We start from the raw sequence: 19,659 nt of genomic DNA on the forward strand, positions 1-19,659 counted from the left end.
CTTTATTGCTTAACAAGGAATGGGCAGCAAAATGCTGGCATTTCTCTGAACTGGAAGCCATGTTCCTCTCCTGTTTCTCCTTGAGCACACTGCTCTTTGCAGACTTCACTGGCCAGCCCATCAATCCTCTCTTGGCCAATAGCTAAATGGCACAACTACCAAAACACAGGTGCCAGCATCATCACCCCAGCGTTATTCCAGCACTGCTTTGCACAGGAACACAGAACGGCTTGGCTTGCAAGGGACATTTAAAGGCCATCTAGTCCAATGCCCTGCAGTGAGCAGGGACACCTTTAGATCAGGTTGCTGAGTGCATGACCTTGAATGTAAGCAGGGATGGATGCCCACCTCTCTGAGCAACCTGTGCCAGGCTTTTAAAACCCACAGTGTAAAAAATGGCTTTCTTATGCCTAGGCTGAATCTACCATCATTTAGATTAAAAACATTCCTCCTCAGTCTTGTCACAACAGGCCCTACTAAAAAATCTGTCCCGTCTTTTTTACAAGCTTTCTTAAGGTTCTGAAAGGTAGCAGTCAGGTCTCTGTGGAGCCTTCTCTCTTCCAGGCTGAACACCCCCAGCTATCCCAGCCTGTCTCCAAAGCAGAGGGGCTCCAGCCCTCAGAGCATTTTGTCCCTCCTCTGGATTAGCTCCAACATGACCATGTCCTTCCTGTGCTGGGTGCCCAGAGGTGGATGCAGTACTCCAGGAGGGCTCGCAGCAGAGCAGAAGGGTGATGGAATCTCGTCCTTCAAGCTGCTGGGCACCCTTCTGTGAAGGCACATGGCTGGCTCATGCCCAGCCTCTCATCTAGCAGCAGCCACAAGTCCTTCTCAGCAGGGCTGCTCTCCATCCCTTCATCCCCAGCCTGTGAGATCAGATGGGCTGGAACCCTGTCATAGCCCTTGGACAGAGCTGCTGAGCAGGATGAGCTGCCTCCTGAAGGAGGCAGATCCTACTCCCCACACAATTCCACAGTGGCCATGAAGTCACAGCAGGCACTGGGGTCACAGCAGGCTGAGGTCACAACAGGCTCTGAGGTCACAGAGGTCCCAGAGCCCTGTTCTTGCACAACACCACAAGGACGGAGCAGTCAGTCCTTGACTACGACTGTTGCAGCAGCAGCGGCGACGGCAGCAGCGGCAGCAGCAGTGGTGCTGACATTTGAACAGCGGTGTCAGGACAGTGGTGGCAGCAAGAGCTGCAGGACTGGCAGAGGGCAAGGCATCATGGCCCTTGCTCTGCGCTTCTTCCTCCTGCTCCTCCTGGCAGCGGCCCTGCCTGACAGGGCTGCCCAGGCTGCTCCACAGCGAGCATGGCGAGCAGGTGAGCAGGCGGCCTGGCTCCCCTTTCCCGGGACGGTGCTCCCTTCTCCCTCAGCAGTGTTTGGGATGGTTTTCCGCAGGGCTTTATGGAAGGTTTCCTCTGTGGGAGGGAGAGAGTCCCCAGAGGCCCCGGGCTGGTCCTGTTGAGGCCTGACCAGTGATGTTGCACAGGGCCTGCAAAGAGGGGGGAGAGAGATCGGAGCCAGCCAGAGTTCCCTGGGCCCCTCTCCAGCTTTGGCCATGTCCATTGACACGTGGCTCCCATGGCCTTACCCAACCCACTTGCAGTGCCCAGTTCCCTAAGGCAGAAGGGGATCCCAGCACACCATGGAATGGTTCTGATCTCTGCTTCCTTCTAGATTGGGACCGTGACAAGGAGTATATAAAAAAGCTGGTAAATGGTGGTTGGGAGACCTTTCCAGATGCTGGAGGCAAGTTCTCAATGTCCCCTTCAGCACAGAATAATCAGTGTCAATGTGTAAAAGTGCAGCCATGTGCCATTTCCCGTAAGAGTTTGAAGGTTGATGGATTCTGGAAGCCATTCTATGCTCCCTTTGGGAGCCCTGAGTGATCCCACAGCATGGCTGTGGGTGGGAGGAAGGAGCATTTAGCTGTCTTATGAGTCTTCTTCCCATGTGCAATGCCAGTGCGTCCATGTGCTCTGTGCAGCCACGGAGAAGAGCAGAGAGGGAAGGGGCCAGGCCCGGAGCTGTGCCCCGGGGCTGTGCTTTGCATGGCTCCTTTGCCAGCTCCAGGGAGCCTGACGATCTCCGACAGAGTCATGGGAGCTGTTCTGTCCTACCTTTCCTTGCAGCCAAGCCTCTTGGTGAAGGTGATCTGGCTTCCCAACTCATGTCCAAGACTGAGCCTCTGGGAGATGGTGAGGGTAGGTCAAGGCCTTTCCCCCTGGGAATGCTGCCAGCTCAGAGCCCAAAAGTCATCCTGATATCAGAGATGACAGAAGCTTCTGTGGCTGCTGAGTTACAGGTGTGTCTGCAGGAGGAATTTTCCCAGCTCCTTTTCTGGATGCTGCACCCAAGCCCCGCTCCCATCGCAGGGGTGAGTAGTGTGTCCCTGCTGACCCCAGAGCCTGAGCAATGATTTTGTGGAATCCATTCCTGGGAAATTTTCCTCTAAGGTCCTCCAACAGGAAGGAACAAACCTACTGGACACAAGAAACCCCGTGAACCATCTAATACCACGCAGCAAATGCTGAAGGAAATGCAAGGAGGACAAGGTGGGTCCATGTCCCTCAGCCTCCTCCTGAGACTCAGCAGCCGGGGGCTTTCTCTGCACATCTGGACACGCCGTGCCTGGCACAGCAGGAAGGGATCCATGGCAGCCTCACTGCCTTGCTGCTGCTTTCATGGCCTGCAGGGCTGTCTCCCAGCCTGGCCTGGCTGCAGCTTCTCCCCAGCCTTTGCAGGAAGGCATTTGGCATCAGCTGACAGGGAGCCCAAAGTGCACCACGGGCCATGCACACCCTGAGAACCCCTGCAATTTCCCACTCTCAGGGTTGACCAGAAATGACAGCTGTTTCGAGAAGGATGGGTCCTGACCAATCCCAAAAGTTGATATGATTTCATGATCCTTATCCATGACTTTGACAAGCATTCCCTCCTGAAGATGCCACCTCCTATCTCTGAGACGGTTCCATCTGATCCGTTTGTAAAACTTTCTTTTTCCAGAGATGAACCAAAAGGCTGTGCTGAAGGCAGTGTTTCCCAGAGGAAGCAGTGGCTCATGGGCAGCCTCTGCTGCAGGAAGGGAGGCCATGCCAGGCACAGTCCCAGGAGGTAATTGCTGTGTCCCTGGGCCTGAGCCCTGCTGAGGCTTGAGCTGCCATCTCTGCTGCTTGGCAGTGCCTGCCCTTCAGGGATGTTGCACAGAGCATGGAAAAGGGGTTGAGAGTGACCAGGAGCCAGCCCAGACTTCCCCAGGCCCCTCTGCAGTACTGGCCATGTCCATTGACATGGGGCTCCCATGGCCTTACCGAAACCCTTGCAGTGACCTGTTCCCTAAGTCTGAAGTGGATACCAGCACACCATAGAAATGGTTCTGATCTGTGATTCCTTCTAGATTGGGATCGAGACATGGAGTACATGAAAATGCTGGTCAGTGGTGGTTTGAAGACTTTGCCAGATACTGGAGGCAAGTTTTCAGTGTCTCTCTCTGCATGGAATAATCAGTGTCAATGTGGCAAGAGCCATGTCCATTGACATCTGGCTCCCACAGCATTACCCAAACCCCTTGCAGTGCCCAGATCCCAAAGGCAGAAGTTGATCTTGGCACACACTGGAATGGTTCTGATCTGTGCTCCCTTCTAGATGAGGGTGCTGAGACAGCTTCTCCAGCAGCTGGGATGGAAGATGGTTTGGAACCATTAGGAGGTTCTGCAGGTAAGTTCTCAGCTTCTGCTCAGAGCATAATCATTGACAACCTGCCAAGAAACAGGTGACAGATGCTTCTGTGGCTGTTGAGTTACAGGTGTGTCTGCAGAGAGGACTTTCCCAGTTCCTTTCCTGACGCCTGAACGCAAGCTCGGCTCCCATCGCAGGGGTGAGTAGTGTGTCCCTGCTGACCCTACAGGCTGAGCCCTGGTTTGTGGGACACGTTCATCTGAAATGGAAATACTTTCTGTTAAGGTCCTCCTAGAGGGAGGAACAAACCTACAGAAGATATCAAGTCCCTGGAGACATCGAAAAACATGGATGAGATGCTGAGTGATCTGGACAGACACCGTGGTAGGTGCATTCCTCTCAGCAGCTGGGGCCTTTCTCTGCACATCTGGACACGCTGTGCCTGGCACAGAAAGAAGGGATCCATGTCAGCCTGGCTGCCCTGCTGCTGCTTTCACAGCCTGCAGGGCTGTTTCCCCAGCCTGGCCTGGCTGCAGCTTCTCCCCAGCCTCTGCAGGAAGGCATTTGGCATCAGTGGACAGGGAGCCCAAACTGCACCTTGGCCGTGCACACCCTGAGATCCCCTGCAATTTTTCAGTCTCAGGGTAAATCAAGAGGGGCAGCTTCAGGAGGAGGGAGAATCTTGTGTCAGCCCAAAGAGCCTTGGACTTTTCCTGATCAAGCAAACATGACCAAGACATGGATATGTCTTGGACAAGTATTACTTCCTGAAGAAGCCACCTCCCTGATGGGCAGTAGTTCCATCTGATTCAGCTGTGCCTCTTCCTTTCTCCAGAGATGGACCAAAAGCCTTTGCAGGAAGCAGAACTTCCTGGAGAATGGAAGGGCTTCATGCCAGGTGCCTCTACACAAAGGGAGGAGATACCAGTCAGTGCCACAGAAGGTATATTGCTGTGCCAGGCTCAGCCAGGCTGAGCAATCCTGCTGGGGCCCCTCCATACGAGACACGTCCCAAAACACCCTGGGAGCGGCTGCATCGGGTGTCCATGGCGGGGAAAGGGCAGAGGAGGAGGCCAGGGCTCCAGTGTGTCCTGACAGGGCCTGGCTCTGTCCCCTTGGGCTGGGGGAGCTGTCACGGGAAAGGGAGGGTCAGTGGTGGCTGTGGCTGCTCAGGGATGGCTTTGGCCTGTGTCCCAGGAAGAAGCCACTGCCCAAGCAGCTGCGCTGTCCCTGGGCTCTGCTCCCGGCCTTCTGGGCTCTGTTGGGTGGCACAGCCTGTGCCAAGGGATGGCAAGGTGCCTGCAGGCTCCAGCTCAGGGGCAAACAGAGAACGTCCTGGCCGTATGCAGCGTGCTGCCAGCTCAGCAGTGGAGCACAGCTTGGGCTCAACGCTGCCCATTGCCCCCACAGATGTTATCACAGAAACAGGAGTTGATATTAAGAATCCAGTGCGCCTATCAAGAATTGTTGGCCCGCGGGACGTGCGCAAATCCTGTGTGAGAGACACAGTAATGACAGTCCTCACTGTCCAGCTTGTACTTATATGCTGTTATTTTGGGATACAGAAACTGGACAAGATCAGGAGGTAATTTGTTGATTTTTCTCCGGAGTTGTCTTCAAACTCTGCACACAGCACTGGTAGCCTGACGCATAGTCATGCTGCTGTGCACTTGCTTGTAGTCAATGGTAGTCCACAGAATTCCGCTGAGAGTTCTGCTGCTGCCCAGGCCTTTCATTGCCCTCCTAACTGCTGGGCCTTGTCCTGGGGAGCCCGCTTGTGCTGCAGCCAATGCTGGCTCCCATGGAGGCTGCCTGGCCAAGAGCAGCCCCAGGAGCAGCAGGCAGAGGCAAAGCAAGGTGGGCAGGAGGAAGAGCGGGAACGAGATTGCCCTTGAAAGGAAGAAGCGCTCTGGGACCTGCTCCAGGCCAGGGACCCTGCCCAGAGCCATGCCCTGCTCGCCGGGCTCTTGAGGGGCAGCTCTCCAGCTGGGCCAAGCTGTGCCAGCAGCTGCAGCCGTGCTGGGGAGCCTTGGCCGCTCTGGGCCCTGCTGTGCAGGAGGGGCCCTGGGTGCCAGCGGCAGCTGGGGGCCTCAGCCACCTCTTCTCTCCACAGGAACAGATCTTCCGCTCCAGCAGCCTGGCGAAGAATGTGCCACTCTCCCTCGTCCACCGGAAGCTTAGAGACTTTCTGGTTTTACTGTGCCCATACAGGGTCTCAGAAGCAGGAGTTGCCTTGCAAAGAAGAGCACCAGCACTCCCTGCCTCCCCCACAGTCCCCCAACCCGGCTGTGATCCCTATTTCCCCCGAGATCCCCCCACCTCCTCCCCTCCCGAGCCGGCCGCCCTGGTCCAGCTAGGACTGAAAGTGGGCCAGCCACGGTAGGCCTTGGGCCACCAACAGCTTGCTCTTGGCTACAAATAACACTTGTTGCCTATGGGTAACAACCCATACAGAGGCAGTTTTCTTACTGTTTTCCCTTCAATAGGAAGGGCTGAATATTCTTCCCATGCCCACCTTATCCTTTGCTCTTTTGATTTTTATGCTGCTGGGTGCTGGCTGAATCTCTTCAAAGAGCTTTATAGCTTTGCATGTTTTCCCCACCTACTAGGCCATAAAAAAAAAAAATTAAAAAAAATTTCAATTTATATTTCATTTTTAGAGTGATTGGGCCACTCAAATTTGGAGCAACTCATTTTCCATTTCCCTTTTCCTTCCTATCTACAAAAAGTTCATCTGGACATGCAAATCAACAGAATTACTGAGATTCACCTCAAAGCCCAGAGGAGAATCTGGCACAAAATATTCTCCCTGTGTACTGCCCAGGAAGAAACATTCACAGGAAAATACAGTGGCAGCTGAGGCTCGTGTAGCTCCCAGAATCCTGAGCCTGCAGAGGAGCCAAACACAGCCTGGTAGTGGCTGAGGGGACTTCTCCTCACAGACTCCTCTGCATGTGTGTCCCTTCCGGAGGGGAAAGCTTTTAAAGCTTTGCCTTACCTTCCTCCTGTGCTAAAATGTAAGGCTTCTCCTTACATTTACAGAGAAAATACTGAGCTACAAACAATTCTCTATTCCTCACCAAAGCTAGTCAGGTGCTCGACTTCAACAGCAAAACCAAATGTGGTCAGAAATTTCCCATCAAAGTCCATTTGTAGAGAAACCTCACCATATGTCAGCAAATAATTATTAGCACCGTTCACTCAAGAGATTGCTCCTTTTTTATCCCAGAGAGAATATTAGAATCATTTGTTCTTGACAGGACTCCTTGGACAGCCCCCAGAGCTGCCTTCTCACCACGCCTTGCCTGGGCTGTTCATGCAGCCTGGTAGCACCACCTGACTTTGCCACCCTGTTCAGACCTTGGGCATGGCTGGTGCCACGGTCCCCTCTGGTGCCACGGTCCTCTCCTGGATCGTGGCGTGTCCCTGCTGCTGGAGGAGCCCTGCTCGTGCTGCTGCCTGTGTTCAACCAGGCCGGGGTGCTACTTCCCAGCCAAAGAGAGACTAAAGTCACTGCTTTGGGCAGCTCATTGGAATGAGTTTAACGCTTCCTCATCTCTATCAAAGACCACTTAAAAGCCACAAAGCAACAGCATAAAGTCACCTCATCTACAGAGGTGAGGAGGCCTGAGTGAACAGAAGGTCAGCTTTCAAGCACACTGGGTTTTTAATTTAGTGGAATCATTCAGTCTTTCACAAGCCTTACTTGTCAAACTGGACTGTGTCATGCTCTTGTCTAGCTTGTGCTAGAGAGGAGGCAGGGAGAAATTAGTTAAGGAACCAGAAACACTGGGGGTGCTTAGGCTTGGCTAACAAAGGGAGCATGGTGGCACCGGCCTACTTTGCCTGACAACTTTTGCCTGATATAATGCATCCCTTTTCCTGCTGGATAGAAGTGGACAAGGCTCCACTGAGGGCACCATGGAAATGGTTCTGATCTGTGATCCCTTCTAGACTGGGATCATGACATGGATTATCTAGAAGTGCTGGTAAATGGTGGTTTGAAGACCTTGCCAGATGCTGGAGGTAAGTTCTCAATGTCCCTTTCATTGCAGAATAATCAGAGTCAATGTGGCAAGAGCTCACTCATGTGCCATTTCCCTTAAGAGTCTGAAGATTGATGGATTGTGGAAACCTTTCAATGCTCTCTTTTGGAGTCCTGAGTGATCCCACAGCATTGCTGTGGGTGGGAGGAAGGAGCATTTAGCTGTCAATCTTCTTCCCATGTGCAATGCCAGTGTCTCCTTCCATGTGCTCTGTGCAGCCACAGAGAAGAGCAGAGAGGGAAGGGGCCAGGCCCAGGGCTGTGCCCCAGGCCTGTGCCTTGCATGGCTCCTTTGCCAGCTCCAGGAAGCCTGAGAATCTCCTACAGAGCCACAGGAGCTGCTTCTGGCCTTTCTTTGCAGCCAAGTCTCTTGGAGAATGTGATGCAGCTTTCCAACGCACATTTTGGACTGAGCCTCTTAGAGATGGTGTGGATAGGTCAAGGCCTTTCCCCTGGAAAAGCTGCCAGCTCATAGCCCAAAAATCATGCAGCTAGCAGAGATGAGAGAAGCTTCTGTGGCTGTTGAGTTACAGCTGTGTCTGCAGGGAGGATTTTCCCAGCTCTTGGGTGGGTTGCTGCACACATGCTGCACACACCTCCCGTTGCAGGGGCAAGTAGTGTGTCCCTGCTGATCCCACAGGCTGAGCACTGGTTTTGTGGGATCCGTCCTGGGAAATGGATCTGTTTTTCTCTAAGATCCTCCAACAGGAAAGAACAAAGTCACAGGACATAAGAAACCCCATGAGCCATCCAAAGTCATGCAGAAAATGCTGAAGAAAATGCTGCAGGGAGGACAAGATGGGCCCATGTCTGTTGGGAAGGATGAGAATTTAACAGAAAAGTTTAATGGATGTGAATGCTTAGCAGAAGGTTCTCTAGAAATGAAAGCAAGCTTTGATATATAAAAAAATGGTTTTAGGGATAGGTGTTACTGAAACAGCTGAAAGAACAAAGGTTTAGTCAAGTTGGAAGGTTTAGAGCAAAAGTTTAGTCAGTTAGAAGGACGTTTTATGGCTAAAAGTCCAATAGGTTAAATGATTTTCAAACAAAGCACGTTTGCTACCAAGTGAAAAAGCATAGGCAGACAGAAAAATGATTTTTACCAAAGCAAAAGAGATTTTTCCACTGCAAAACAGGTGTCAAAGTTTAACATGTAAGTGCTAACTCAGATGATTAGTTTGTCACTAACACAGTATGGTAATTCTAGCAGTTTTGATGGGATATATGTAAATGTAAAGGTATTGTGTGTGATGCTGATTGGTTGTTATGCAATAATATGCACAGGAAAAGAAAGAGATATAATGCATTGTAACCAGAACCGAGGGGGCTTGCAGAGGACACATGGCCTGCCTATAGCCAGCAGCTGTAGGCTGACCCACGCCCCCCTGCTGCAACCTAATCTATGGAATAAAAAGCATTATAAAGAAAAGCCGTCTGAAGTCCCCGTCTCTCCGTCAGCTCTTACACATGTCCCTCAGCCTTCTCTTCAGACTCAGCAGCCGGGGGCTTTCTCTGCACATCTGGATACAAAATAGACACTGATCCCTGGCAGCCTCGCTGCACCACTGCTGCTTTCATGGCCTGCAGGGCTGTTTCCCAGCCTCCCCAGCCTCTGCAGGAAGGCATTTGGCATCAGCTGACAGGGAACCCAAACTGTACCACAGCTATTCATACCCTGAGATCCCCTGCAATTTCCCAGTCTCAGGGTAGACTGAAATGGTGGCTGTTTTGAGAAAGGAGGGTCCTCACCAATCCCAAAAGTTGATATGATTTTCTGATCTTTATCTATGACTTTGACAAGCATTCCCTCCTGAAGATGCCGCCTCCCATCTGCAGGATGGTTTCATCTGATCCAGATGTAAATATTTCTTTCACCAGTGATGAAACAAAAATCTGTGCTGAAGGCGGTATTTCCCAGTGGAAACAGTGGCTCATGGGCAGCCTCTGCTGCAGGAAGGGAGGCCATGCCAGGCACAGTCCCAGGAGGTAATTGCTGTGCCTTTGGGCCTGAGCCCTGCTGAGGCTTGAGCTGCCATCTCTGCTGCTTGGCAGTGCCTGCCCTTCAAGGATGTTGCACAGAGCATGGAAAGGGGGTTGAGAGTGACCAGGAGCCAGCCCAGAGCTCCCCAGGTCCCTCTGCAGCTTTGGCCATGTCCATTGACATCTCGCTCCCACAGCATTACCCAAACCCCTTGCAGTGCCCAGTTCCCAAAGGCAGAAGTCGATCTCGGCACACCATGGAATGGTTCTGATCTGTGATTCCTTCTAGATTGGGATCGTGACATGGAGCACATGGAAATGCTGGTCAGTGGTGGTTTGAAGACTTTGCCAGATACTGGAGGCAAGTTTTCAGTGTCTCTTTCTGCACAGAATAATCTGTGCCAATGTGGCAAGAGCTCACTCATGTGCCATTTCCCTTAAGAGTCTGAAGATTGATGGATTGTGGAAACCTTTCAATGCTCCCTTTTGGAGCCCTGAGTGATCCCACAGCATGGCTGTGCTTGGGAGGAAGGAGCTTTTAGCTGTCAATCTTCTTCCCATGTGCAATGCCAGTGTCTCCTTCAGTGTGCTCTGTGCAGCCATGGAGAAGAGCAGAGGGAAGGGGCCAGGCCTGGAGCTGTGCCCTAGGGCCGTGCCTTGCATGGCTCCTTTGCCAGCCCCAGGGAACCTGAGCTGCTTCTGCTGCTGCTGTCAAGCCCTGGCCCTGCCTGGTGTTCAGGTCAGAGCTGCTGGCAGCTCCAGGGTTTCCTTTCTGCCCTGACTGTCCATGCATGTGGCTCCTTCCATCCCAGTGTGGGGCCACTCCAGGCACGTGGTCCTCCTGCCCCTGCTCCTGAGGGGAAGGCAGAGATGACGGAATGCCTTGGACGGTAGCAGTCACCCTGATGCACTCCATGCTCCTCCAGACTGAAGGAGAAATGGAACTGCTTTCCATTCAGGTCCTCCTACATGGACGAACCAAAACATAGAAGACGAGAAATCCCTGGAGGCATCCCGACTTCTGGACAAGATGTTGAGTGATCTGGAGACACGCCGTGGTGGGTGCAATTCCCTCAGCAGCTGGGGCCTTTCTCTGCACATCTGGACACGCTGTGCCCATCACAGCAGGAAGGGATCCATGTCAGCCTGGCTGCCCTGCTGCTGCTTTCACAGCCTGCAGGGCTGTTTCCCCAGCCTGGCCTGGCTGCAGCTTCTTCCCAGCCTCTGCAGGAAGGCATTTGGCATCAGCTGAAAGGGAGCTCAAGCTGCACCTTGGCCATGCACACTCTGAGATCCCCTGCAATTTTTCAGTCTCAGGGTAAATCAAGAGGGGCAGCTTCAGGAGGAGGGAGAGTCTTGTGTCAGCACAAAGAGCCTTGGACTTTTCCTGATCAAGCAAACATGACCAAGACATGGATATGTCTTTGACAAATATTACTTCCTGAAGAAGCCACCTCCCTGATGGGCAGTAGTTCCATCTGATTCAGCTGTGCCTCTTTTCTTTCTCCAGAGATGGACCAAAAGTCTTTGCAGAAGGCAGAACTTAATGCAGAATGCAATGGCTTTGTTGCCATTTGATTCAATAAACTGTATTATTAAGGTAGTAGCAAATGGTAATAGTTAGCATTAGTTGACAGTAGTAGTAGTTATGCTAAGGCTTGGTAGGCCGCATGTAACCTGCAGATGAACTGTATAGCAGATATTGCAATGTAAGCAGTGTAGCTAGGAGATAATCTAAAGAATGCACCTCTTGGCAAAACCTAAAGGTCAAAGAGATAATCAAGAGATACCAAGTAGTGAGAGAAATTAAGAAATTGTGATGATGAAGAAATCATGTAGAAAACATATAAAAACCCTGTGCTTTTTCTGTGGAATGGGGCTCTGTCCTTGGACGCTAGTCCACAGGCTCCCGGGCCCTCAATAAAGCACCGCATAAACGACTTCGGTTGTTTGTGTTTTCTTCGGATCGGGCAACAGTTTTCTGGCGACGGCGGCAGGACTCCGAAGGTGACTGGGGCGGTTCGCGTTCTGATCCACTCCACGCCGACACCGAGTGATTCTCGGGGAGTCATCGGTTCGTGCCCGACCCCCGCACCTGGCGGACGACTGCAAAAGGTAAGCCCGAAGGTGCTTTATTTTTCTGGTTTTGGTTTGGGTGCCTGCTCATAAGACGAGGCGGCGATCCTCGCAGGGTTGGGCTAAGACGTCTGGTTGGTCTGGGAAGCCTAGGCGCCGGCTGTCAGATGCGGCGAAAGCTGCGCAGGTCTGGCACTTGCCCCTCGTGGCGTCGAGAAGCGGCAAGTTGGATTGGTCTGGTATTTATCTGGTATTTAGTCCCTTTTGTTTGCTGTATGTGGTTTGCTGTATGTGGTTTGCTTAAATTTGTCAAACTGTAAATATTGATTGTGGTTTTGTATATTGCTGCTTATTGGTTGATACGATCGTTTGTTGAATTATTGTTTAGGTGTTCGTAAGTTGTTGCTGCTAAAAGTGAAACTACCTCAGTATTGAAGTGATTGTTGTGTGAGTGTGTGGTATGATTGATTTTGTTGGACTGTCAATATTGATTGTGGTTTTTATTGTTTCGTATATTGCTGCATATTGGTTGTTGCTATTGGTTACCGAGTTTTTGTACGGCTGTGAGTAAGGTTCAAAATGCCATTCAAGGCACTTAAGTCTATGGTTCAGTCTGATAAAGGTATCCCAGAAAATACCCCGCTAGGATGTTTAATGAAGAGGTGGAAAAGTGAAGGGTTTTTCCAGGAGATGAGTAAGGATAAAATGATTGATTATTGTAATCATTGGTGGCCCGAATATAAGCGAGAAGGGTCGTCATGGCCAGAGAATGGTACTGTGGACTATGACACCATAAATTCGTTAATGCACTATCTGGAGGAATGTGAAAAATGGGATGAAATACAGTATTTAGACTTGTTTCATTTACTGCGCCGTAAAAAGGAATGGCAGACTGAGTGTGGAATAATGGTGTTGGAGATGAAAGAATCTAAGTGCGGGGGTTGTAAAGAAAGATCTAAATGTGTTCAGTGCTTAGCCTTAACCTCTCGACCAGAAGAGGATTTGTCTTTTATGGTGTCACCCGGTGCGCTTCCTGCTTCACCCCCTCCTGCTGTCTCAACCCCTCCTGCTGTCTCACCTCTTCCCTCTGTCTCACCCCATTCCTCTTTGTATCCACCGTTACCAGAAACCAGCACTGAGGATGAGGATGAGGATGAGGAGGAGGAGGTGGCAAACTTAACGGTAGTACCAGGGAATGCTAAGAAAGTTGTTATCCGACCTAAAACCCCTTCCCCTGTTTCTCCCCAGAATCGGCGAAATACTCCGCTCGCGGCACGAACTAGACAGGGACATAAAAATTACGGGGAATCCCAGCTTATTGCCCCTTTAAGGGAAGCTATGGGACCCCAAGGAGAGAAAGTGCTTGTGAAAGTGCCTTTCTCCCCAGGAGATCTGGTGATTTGGAAGCAGTCAGCAGGCTGTTACCGTGAGAATCCGGAGAGGGTGGCCCGGGTGGTCAAAATGATAATTAAAACCCAGAATCCAGATTGGAATGACATGCAGGTTTTGCTAGATACTTTGATGGATTCCACCAAAAAAGATGGTGTTACGGGCAATGAAAGAGCGTGCTCGAGAGATGATTAGGCTGCGTTGTACAGTAGAAACAGTAAATGACTTAGTTCCAAGCGATGATCCGGGGTGGGATCCAAACAGAGTCGGAGGAATAGAATCTATCAGGGTGTACCAGGAGTTGTTAGTAGAAGGAATCAGGACTGGGATGCCTAAGACACTAAACTGGTCAAAATTGTAATCAGTTAGGCAGGATAAGAATGAATCTCCTTCGGCGTTTTTAGAGAGACTTAAGGAAACTGCTAGACGCTTCACTGATTTGGAGACCGACAGTGAAGCAGGAAAATTGCAGCTTGCTTTAATCTTTTTGGGTCAGACACAGGAAGATATCCGCAGAAAACTGCAGAAGTTAGAAGGACAAGATATTCGGGACTTGGATAAAATGCTAGAAGTGGCTTGGAAAGTTTATAATAACAGAGAAAAGGAAACGGCCAAGAAACAGCAGGCAAATATACTAGCTATAATGCAGCAAGCCAGTGAAAGGGGGGAAGGCAGAGGTGGTTTTGGGCGCGGTCGTGGCTTTGGACGTGGCAGGGCAGGATTCCAGAATGTTAAATTTGGAGGACAGGGGATGGCCCCTCCTGGTCCCCAGCAGGGAGGGATTGCTCCCAATCAATGCGCGTTCTGTCATCAGATAGGACACTGGAAGAATGAGTGCCCAGTGAAAGCTGGACTGGGAGGAATGCCAGTGAATGGACCAACAGGTTACCCTGTGAATCCAGAAGGTGGCGCCCAAGCATTTGTATTGGGGAATTATCAGAATCAAAACTGACTAGAACAGGACTTGAAGGTCAGGATTGATATTGATGGGAAAGAACAAGAGTTTATCGTGGATACGGGGGCAACGCATTCAGTTTTAAACAAAAGGTTAGGACCTATCAGCGATACTACCATACAGGTAGTGGGGGCAACGGGACAATTAGAAGAAAGACCCTTTTTACAACCATTGAATTTGAGATTTGGAGGAAAAGAATTAGATCATCAGTTTTTGTATATGCCTAATTGCCCCAAGCCATTGCTTGGCAGAGATTTGTTGTCATCATTAAATGTCAGAATCATATTCGAAAATGGGAGGGTGAAATTAGAGGTTCCGGGAGAAGAAATTGCTAAATTGTTTGTAATAAAAGAAATTGATCCCTCTCCTATTCCTATTGAAGTAGATCAAGCTGTAGTACCTTGGGTATGGGAGTCGGGGAACCCAGGAAAATCAAAAGCTGCTCAGCCAGTGGTAGTAGAACTAAAAGAAGGAGCTCAGCCAGTGAGAATAAAACAATACCCAATCAAGTTAGAAGCTAAACAGGGTGTCGCTCCCTTGATAACTCGGTTTTTAGCACAAGGAATTTTGCAGGAATGTGAATCAGACTTTAACACTCCTATTTTTCCAGTCAGAATACCCAATGGTAAGTATCGGCTAGTGCAGGATTTAAGGGCAATTAATAATATTGTCAAAGACATTCACCCAGTGGTTGCCAATCCGTATACTCTATTAACATCTGTGTCAGAAAGATTTAAATGGTTCTCTGTTATTGATTTGAAAGATGCTTTCTTCTGCATCCCTCTGGCATTGGAAAGTAGGAAATATTTTGCATTTGAATGGGAGAGTCCTGATACTGGAAGAAAGAGACAGCTCACCTGGTCTCGATTGCCGCAAGGATTCAAAAACAGCCCTACAATATTTGGAAATCAACTGGCAAAGGAATTGGAAGAGTAGAAAACTGCTGAGGTAAGAGAGTTACCTTCCTCTTATGTTATTCTCCAGTACGTGGATGATATCTTTTTAGCAATAGCAGAAAAGGAAATGTGTCTGAAATTGACTATTGCTCTGTTGAAAATGCTGGGCCAAGCTGGCTACCGAGTGTCAAAATAAAAAGCACAGCTAATAAAAGAAAGTGTAATATATTTGGGATGTGAAATCACCCAAGGCCAGAGACGGTTGGGAGTCAATCGAGTGGAAGCTATTTGTGCTATTCCCCTTCCCAGGAACCATCAAGAACTGAGGTCCTTTCTGGGAATGGTAGGGTGGTGCAGGCTGTGGATTCTGAATTTTGGACTTCTAGCTAAACCATTATATGAAGCTCTGAAAGAACCGCAGTTGAGCTGGAATCGACAGAGGAAAAGGGCCTTTGAAGACTTGAAACAAGCATTAAAGGAAGCTCCGGCATTAGGCCTTCCAGATTTAAACAAGGACTTTCAGTTGTATGTGAATGAGAGACAGAAATTGGCACTGGGAGTGCTAGTTCAGAGACTTGGTTCATGGAAACGCCCGGTAGCGTATTTTTCGAAGCAACTAGATACAGTAAGTGCTGGTTGGCCGTCATGCTTGCGGGCAGTTACGGCCACAGTGATCCTCATCCAGGAAGCCAGGAAATTGACTTTGGGAAGGAAAATAGAGGTATTTGTGCCTCACATGGTACTGGCAGTCTTGGAACAAAAGGGGGGTCACTGGCTTTCATCCAGCAGAATGCTGCAATACCAAGCAATTCTGAGAGAACAGGATGATGTAGATCTAAAAATGACTAATCATGTTAACCCAGCAGAATTTCTTCGCAGTGAGCAGGAAGAAGGAGAATTAGCACATGACTGCATGGAGGTGATTGAACAAGTGTATGCCAGTCGAATGGACTTGAAAGAGGTTCCAATGGAAGATCCGGATTGGGAACTGTTTACCGACGGGTCCAGGTTTGTAGAAAATGGTACCAGGTATGCGGGATATGCAGTGGTAACAGTCACCACTGTAGTGGAAGCAAAAGCCTTGGTTCCTGGAACGTCAGCTCAGCGAGCTGAGATCATTGGACTCACTAGAGCCCTAATGTTAAGTTCCGGAAAGAAAGTGAATATATGGACTGATTCTAAATATGCTTTTGGGGTTGTGCACATTCATGGCGCCTTGTGGAAAGAATGAGGGTTATTGAACTCTCAAGGAGCTACTATCAAATATAGAACTGAAATCCTAGCCTTACTAGATGCAGTACACCAACCTGAAAAGGTTGCAATAATGCATGTGAGAGGTCACCAGAAGGAAGAAGGAAAAATATATTGAGGAAACAAATTGGCTGATGTCACAGCACGAGAAGTGGCCAGAGAAGTGTGGACCCAAATGGCCCTGATACCCACTAAGGTGAGTCCTGTAACTCCACATTTGATTCAAGAACCGAAGTATTCCCCATATGACGAAAAACTAGCATCACTGCTGAAAGCGCAAAAGAATGCAACTGGATGGTATGTAACAGCCTTGGGACAAGTTGTAGTTCCCACCCGGATTATGAAAGCCATCTTAGAGACTGAACATAATAAATGCCATTGGGGAGCAGAGGCATTAGTAAAATTTCTAAAAAGAGAAGTAATTTCTAACCAGATGTTAACATTGGCAAAACGGGTGAATGCCACGTGTCCAGCTTGTTTGAAGAATAACCCAATAGTTAGGAAACAGATCCAGATGGGGAAACTACAAGTGGGACCAGAACCAGGAGATTATTGGCAAGTAGATTTTTCAGAATTACCGAAAGCACAGAACTTTAAGTATCTTTTAGTGTGTGTGTGCACTTTTTCAGGATGGCCTGAGGCCTTTTCTTGTCGCACCAATCAGGCAAAGGAAGTGGTCAAAACACTGTTGAAGGAAATCATTCCAAGATTTGGAGTACCGTTAGGATTGTCATCAGATAGAGGCCCACACTTTACAGCAGGAATAGTACAAGAGGTGGCCAGGATGTTAGACATATCTTGGGACTTACACACCCCTTGGCGACCTCAATCGAGTGGTCAGGTAGAGCGGATAAATCAAACAATTAAGGGACAAATTAAGAAAATTTGCCAAGAGGCAAAGATACAGTGGCCACAGGCACTGCCATTGGCATTGCTCAGAATCAGAATCAAACCCAGGGAGCGAGTGGGAGTCAGTCCATATGAAATTCTATATGGAAAACCATACCATGCTAATGTGTTGAAAGGAGATTTGCACGTGCAGGGTGATCAGACAATATTTGGTTACATCATGTCACTAAACAAAACTCTTAATGCTTTAAGGGGAACCTTGCAGTGGAATCGACCTATGCCACTGGAGAATCCGGTGCATGACATTCAACCAGGAGACCAAGTGTACGTGAAGAATTGGTCCACCCACCCCTTGAAAGAGACATGGGACGGGCCTCGTCAAGTGATCCTGACAACTTACACTGCAGTAAAGGTCGAAGGAATCGACTCATGGATCCATTACACCCGAGTCAAGAAAGTCCCTGTACAATGGGAGACTCAGCTAGTCTCTCCAACACGGATGATCTTTCGCGGAAAGTAGCCTTTTTGATTATATTATTACTGGTAATGACGAAACCAATTCTTGTTAACGGTTCTATTGTAGTTGCAGTTACCAAACAGGTGGAAAGGATGGATGGGAACCTGACCTATGACCAGAAAACTGAAGTCCAGAATGTGCAAGCAACCTGGAAGGAAGGTGCTGATTATCCAGAAGCAAATATTGTCACAGTTTGGGGTAAGGATGCACAAAAGAAGCATAGAGAACTGAGAGATACAGAAGTAGCTGTACATCAAAGTCATGAACAAGAGAATTTAGTAGTAGGATTGATTAGAGATTTTGGAAAAGTCCAAAATGTGTCCCGAATTACAGCATGCTTGCCCCTCCCACAAGCGGCAGGAGAACCAATTCCGTGGGGAATAATTCCCATTCCATTACTACCTGAGACGGCAGACAACACATCTACAGTATGTCAAAAGACTGTCCAAAAGGTAGTTGTCCGACCTGAAGAAGATTGTATGAAACTGCCCAACAGCCAATTTACCCGTATAAGAGGGTTTAATGGTGTAGGGTGGTGTAGTTATGATGAGTTACAAGATTGCCAAAATATTACGAGCCAAACTACATTGTGGGATGATTGGAAAACCGTATGGGGTCCGAGTTTATTAGAACATTATAGCTATATTGGAGCAGTAGACTGGTGTATACAATGGACAGGAAGTAAAAATCAAACCCCGGAAGAAGTCTATAGAACAGGGACCTCTACAAGAGAAATTATAGCAGCTAAGGGAAATTGGAATTGTACTAAAGTCATTACATGTGATACCCCTGAAAGCCAAATTAGCCTGGCTTCTCTTAGAGTACTACTTAAGTGGGGATGTGAATGCAGAACATTTAATCATACAATTACAGGAGAAGCATCCGGAAACAGTGGAATCAGACGAGCTGTAAGTTGTAGAATTACTACTATCAAAAGCCCAGGAAATTTAGTCTGGGTAATGGGACATGGACAATGGACTACACATATTCCTATAGATGGGCCGGTAACACAAATCACTCTAGGAATCCCCACTCTCTGCCCCCTGTGGAAACAATCAAAATTAAAACCCAACCGGAAGAAAAGAGAAGTAGATGCATTCACTGAATTAGAAAATGAATGGCACGAGCCGGATGGTGGAGTTAAATTTGGATGGGCTTTAGAATCACTATTTGCACCTGTAGCCTCTTACAGGAACAGAGAAATGCTATACAAACTGCTAGGGCAAACTGAGAGATTAGCAGCAGCCACAAAGAAAGGATTTAAAGACATGAATCTGCAATTACAAGCCACATCCCGAATGACTTTACAGAACAGGATGGCACTGGATATGCTATTGTTAAAAGAGCATGGTGTGTGCCAGTACCTAAAAACGAAAATTGACCATTGCTGCATCCATATTCCAAACGTGACCATTGAAGTAGAAAAAGATATTTCTCAATTGGAAACGATTGAATCCGAAACAAAAGAAATTGAAAAAGAAGCACAACATAATTGGATCGGAGATATATTTGAGTCCTTAGGACTTCAAGTTTCTGGATGGGTTTGGTCAATAGTCCAGTACATTCTGTTGTTTGCAGTTTTGTTATTAATCATTTGGTTAGCCTGTAAGTGTGTTCTAGGAGTCATCGAAAAGGAAACAAGACGCACCAGAAGAGTGATAAAAGCCTTGGCAAGAACCAATGAGATACGCCTCAATGAAATACGCCGACCTCCTCCGAGGTATGAAGATGTTGTTGGGCAAGATAATCCAGCATTTGAAAGAACCAACGATGACTAAGAGTTGAGCATTCTTGCAGAAGATTGAAGAATGCTCAAAAGGGGGGAATTGTTGCCATTTGATTCAATAAACTGTATTATTAAGGTAGTAGCAAATGGTAATAGTTAGCATTAGTTGACATTAGTAGTAGTTATGCTAAGGCTTGGTAGGCCGCATGTAACCTGCAGATGAACTGTATAGCAGATATTGCACTGTAAGCAGTGTAGCTAGGAGATAATCTAAAGAATGCACCTCTTGGCA

At 48.7% G+C, this 19,659-nt stretch overlaps 1 protein-coding gene and 1 long non-coding RNA gene across 2 annotated transcripts; both read left to right on the forward strand.

The window, feature by feature from the left end:
* The first annotated feature begins 3,020 nt into the window (after window positions 1–3,020).
* LOC131582056 (uncharacterized) lies at window positions 3,021–4,023 on the forward strand. Its single transcript, XR_009278263.1, has 4 exons — window positions 3,021–3,119; window positions 3,651–3,722; window positions 3,811–3,882; window positions 3,969–4,023. It is a non-coding gene; the product is annotated as an uncharacterized LOC131582056 (long non-coding RNA).
* A 7,676-nt stretch (window positions 4,024–11,699) lies between these two features.
* LOC131582237 (uncharacterized) lies at window positions 11,700–19,419 on the forward strand. Its single transcript, XM_058845195.1, has 2 exons — window positions 11,700–11,823; window positions 17,377–19,419. The coding sequence occupies exon 2, from the start codon at window positions 17,488–17,490 to the stop codon at window positions 19,417–19,419; it is 1,932 nt and encodes a 643-aa protein (XP_058701178.1). The 5' UTR covers window positions 11,700–11,823; window positions 17,377–17,487.
* Window positions 19,420–19,659: the final 240 nt, after the last annotated feature.

The sequence above is a fragment of the Poecile atricapillus genome, chromosome 9, assembly GCF_030490865.1.
Source record: "Poecile atricapillus isolate bPoeAtr1 chromosome 9, bPoeAtr1.hap1, whole genome shotgun sequence".
In the NCBI taxonomy this organism is placed as follows: Eukaryota; Metazoa; Chordata; class Aves; order Passeriformes; family Paridae; genus Poecile; species Poecile atricapillus.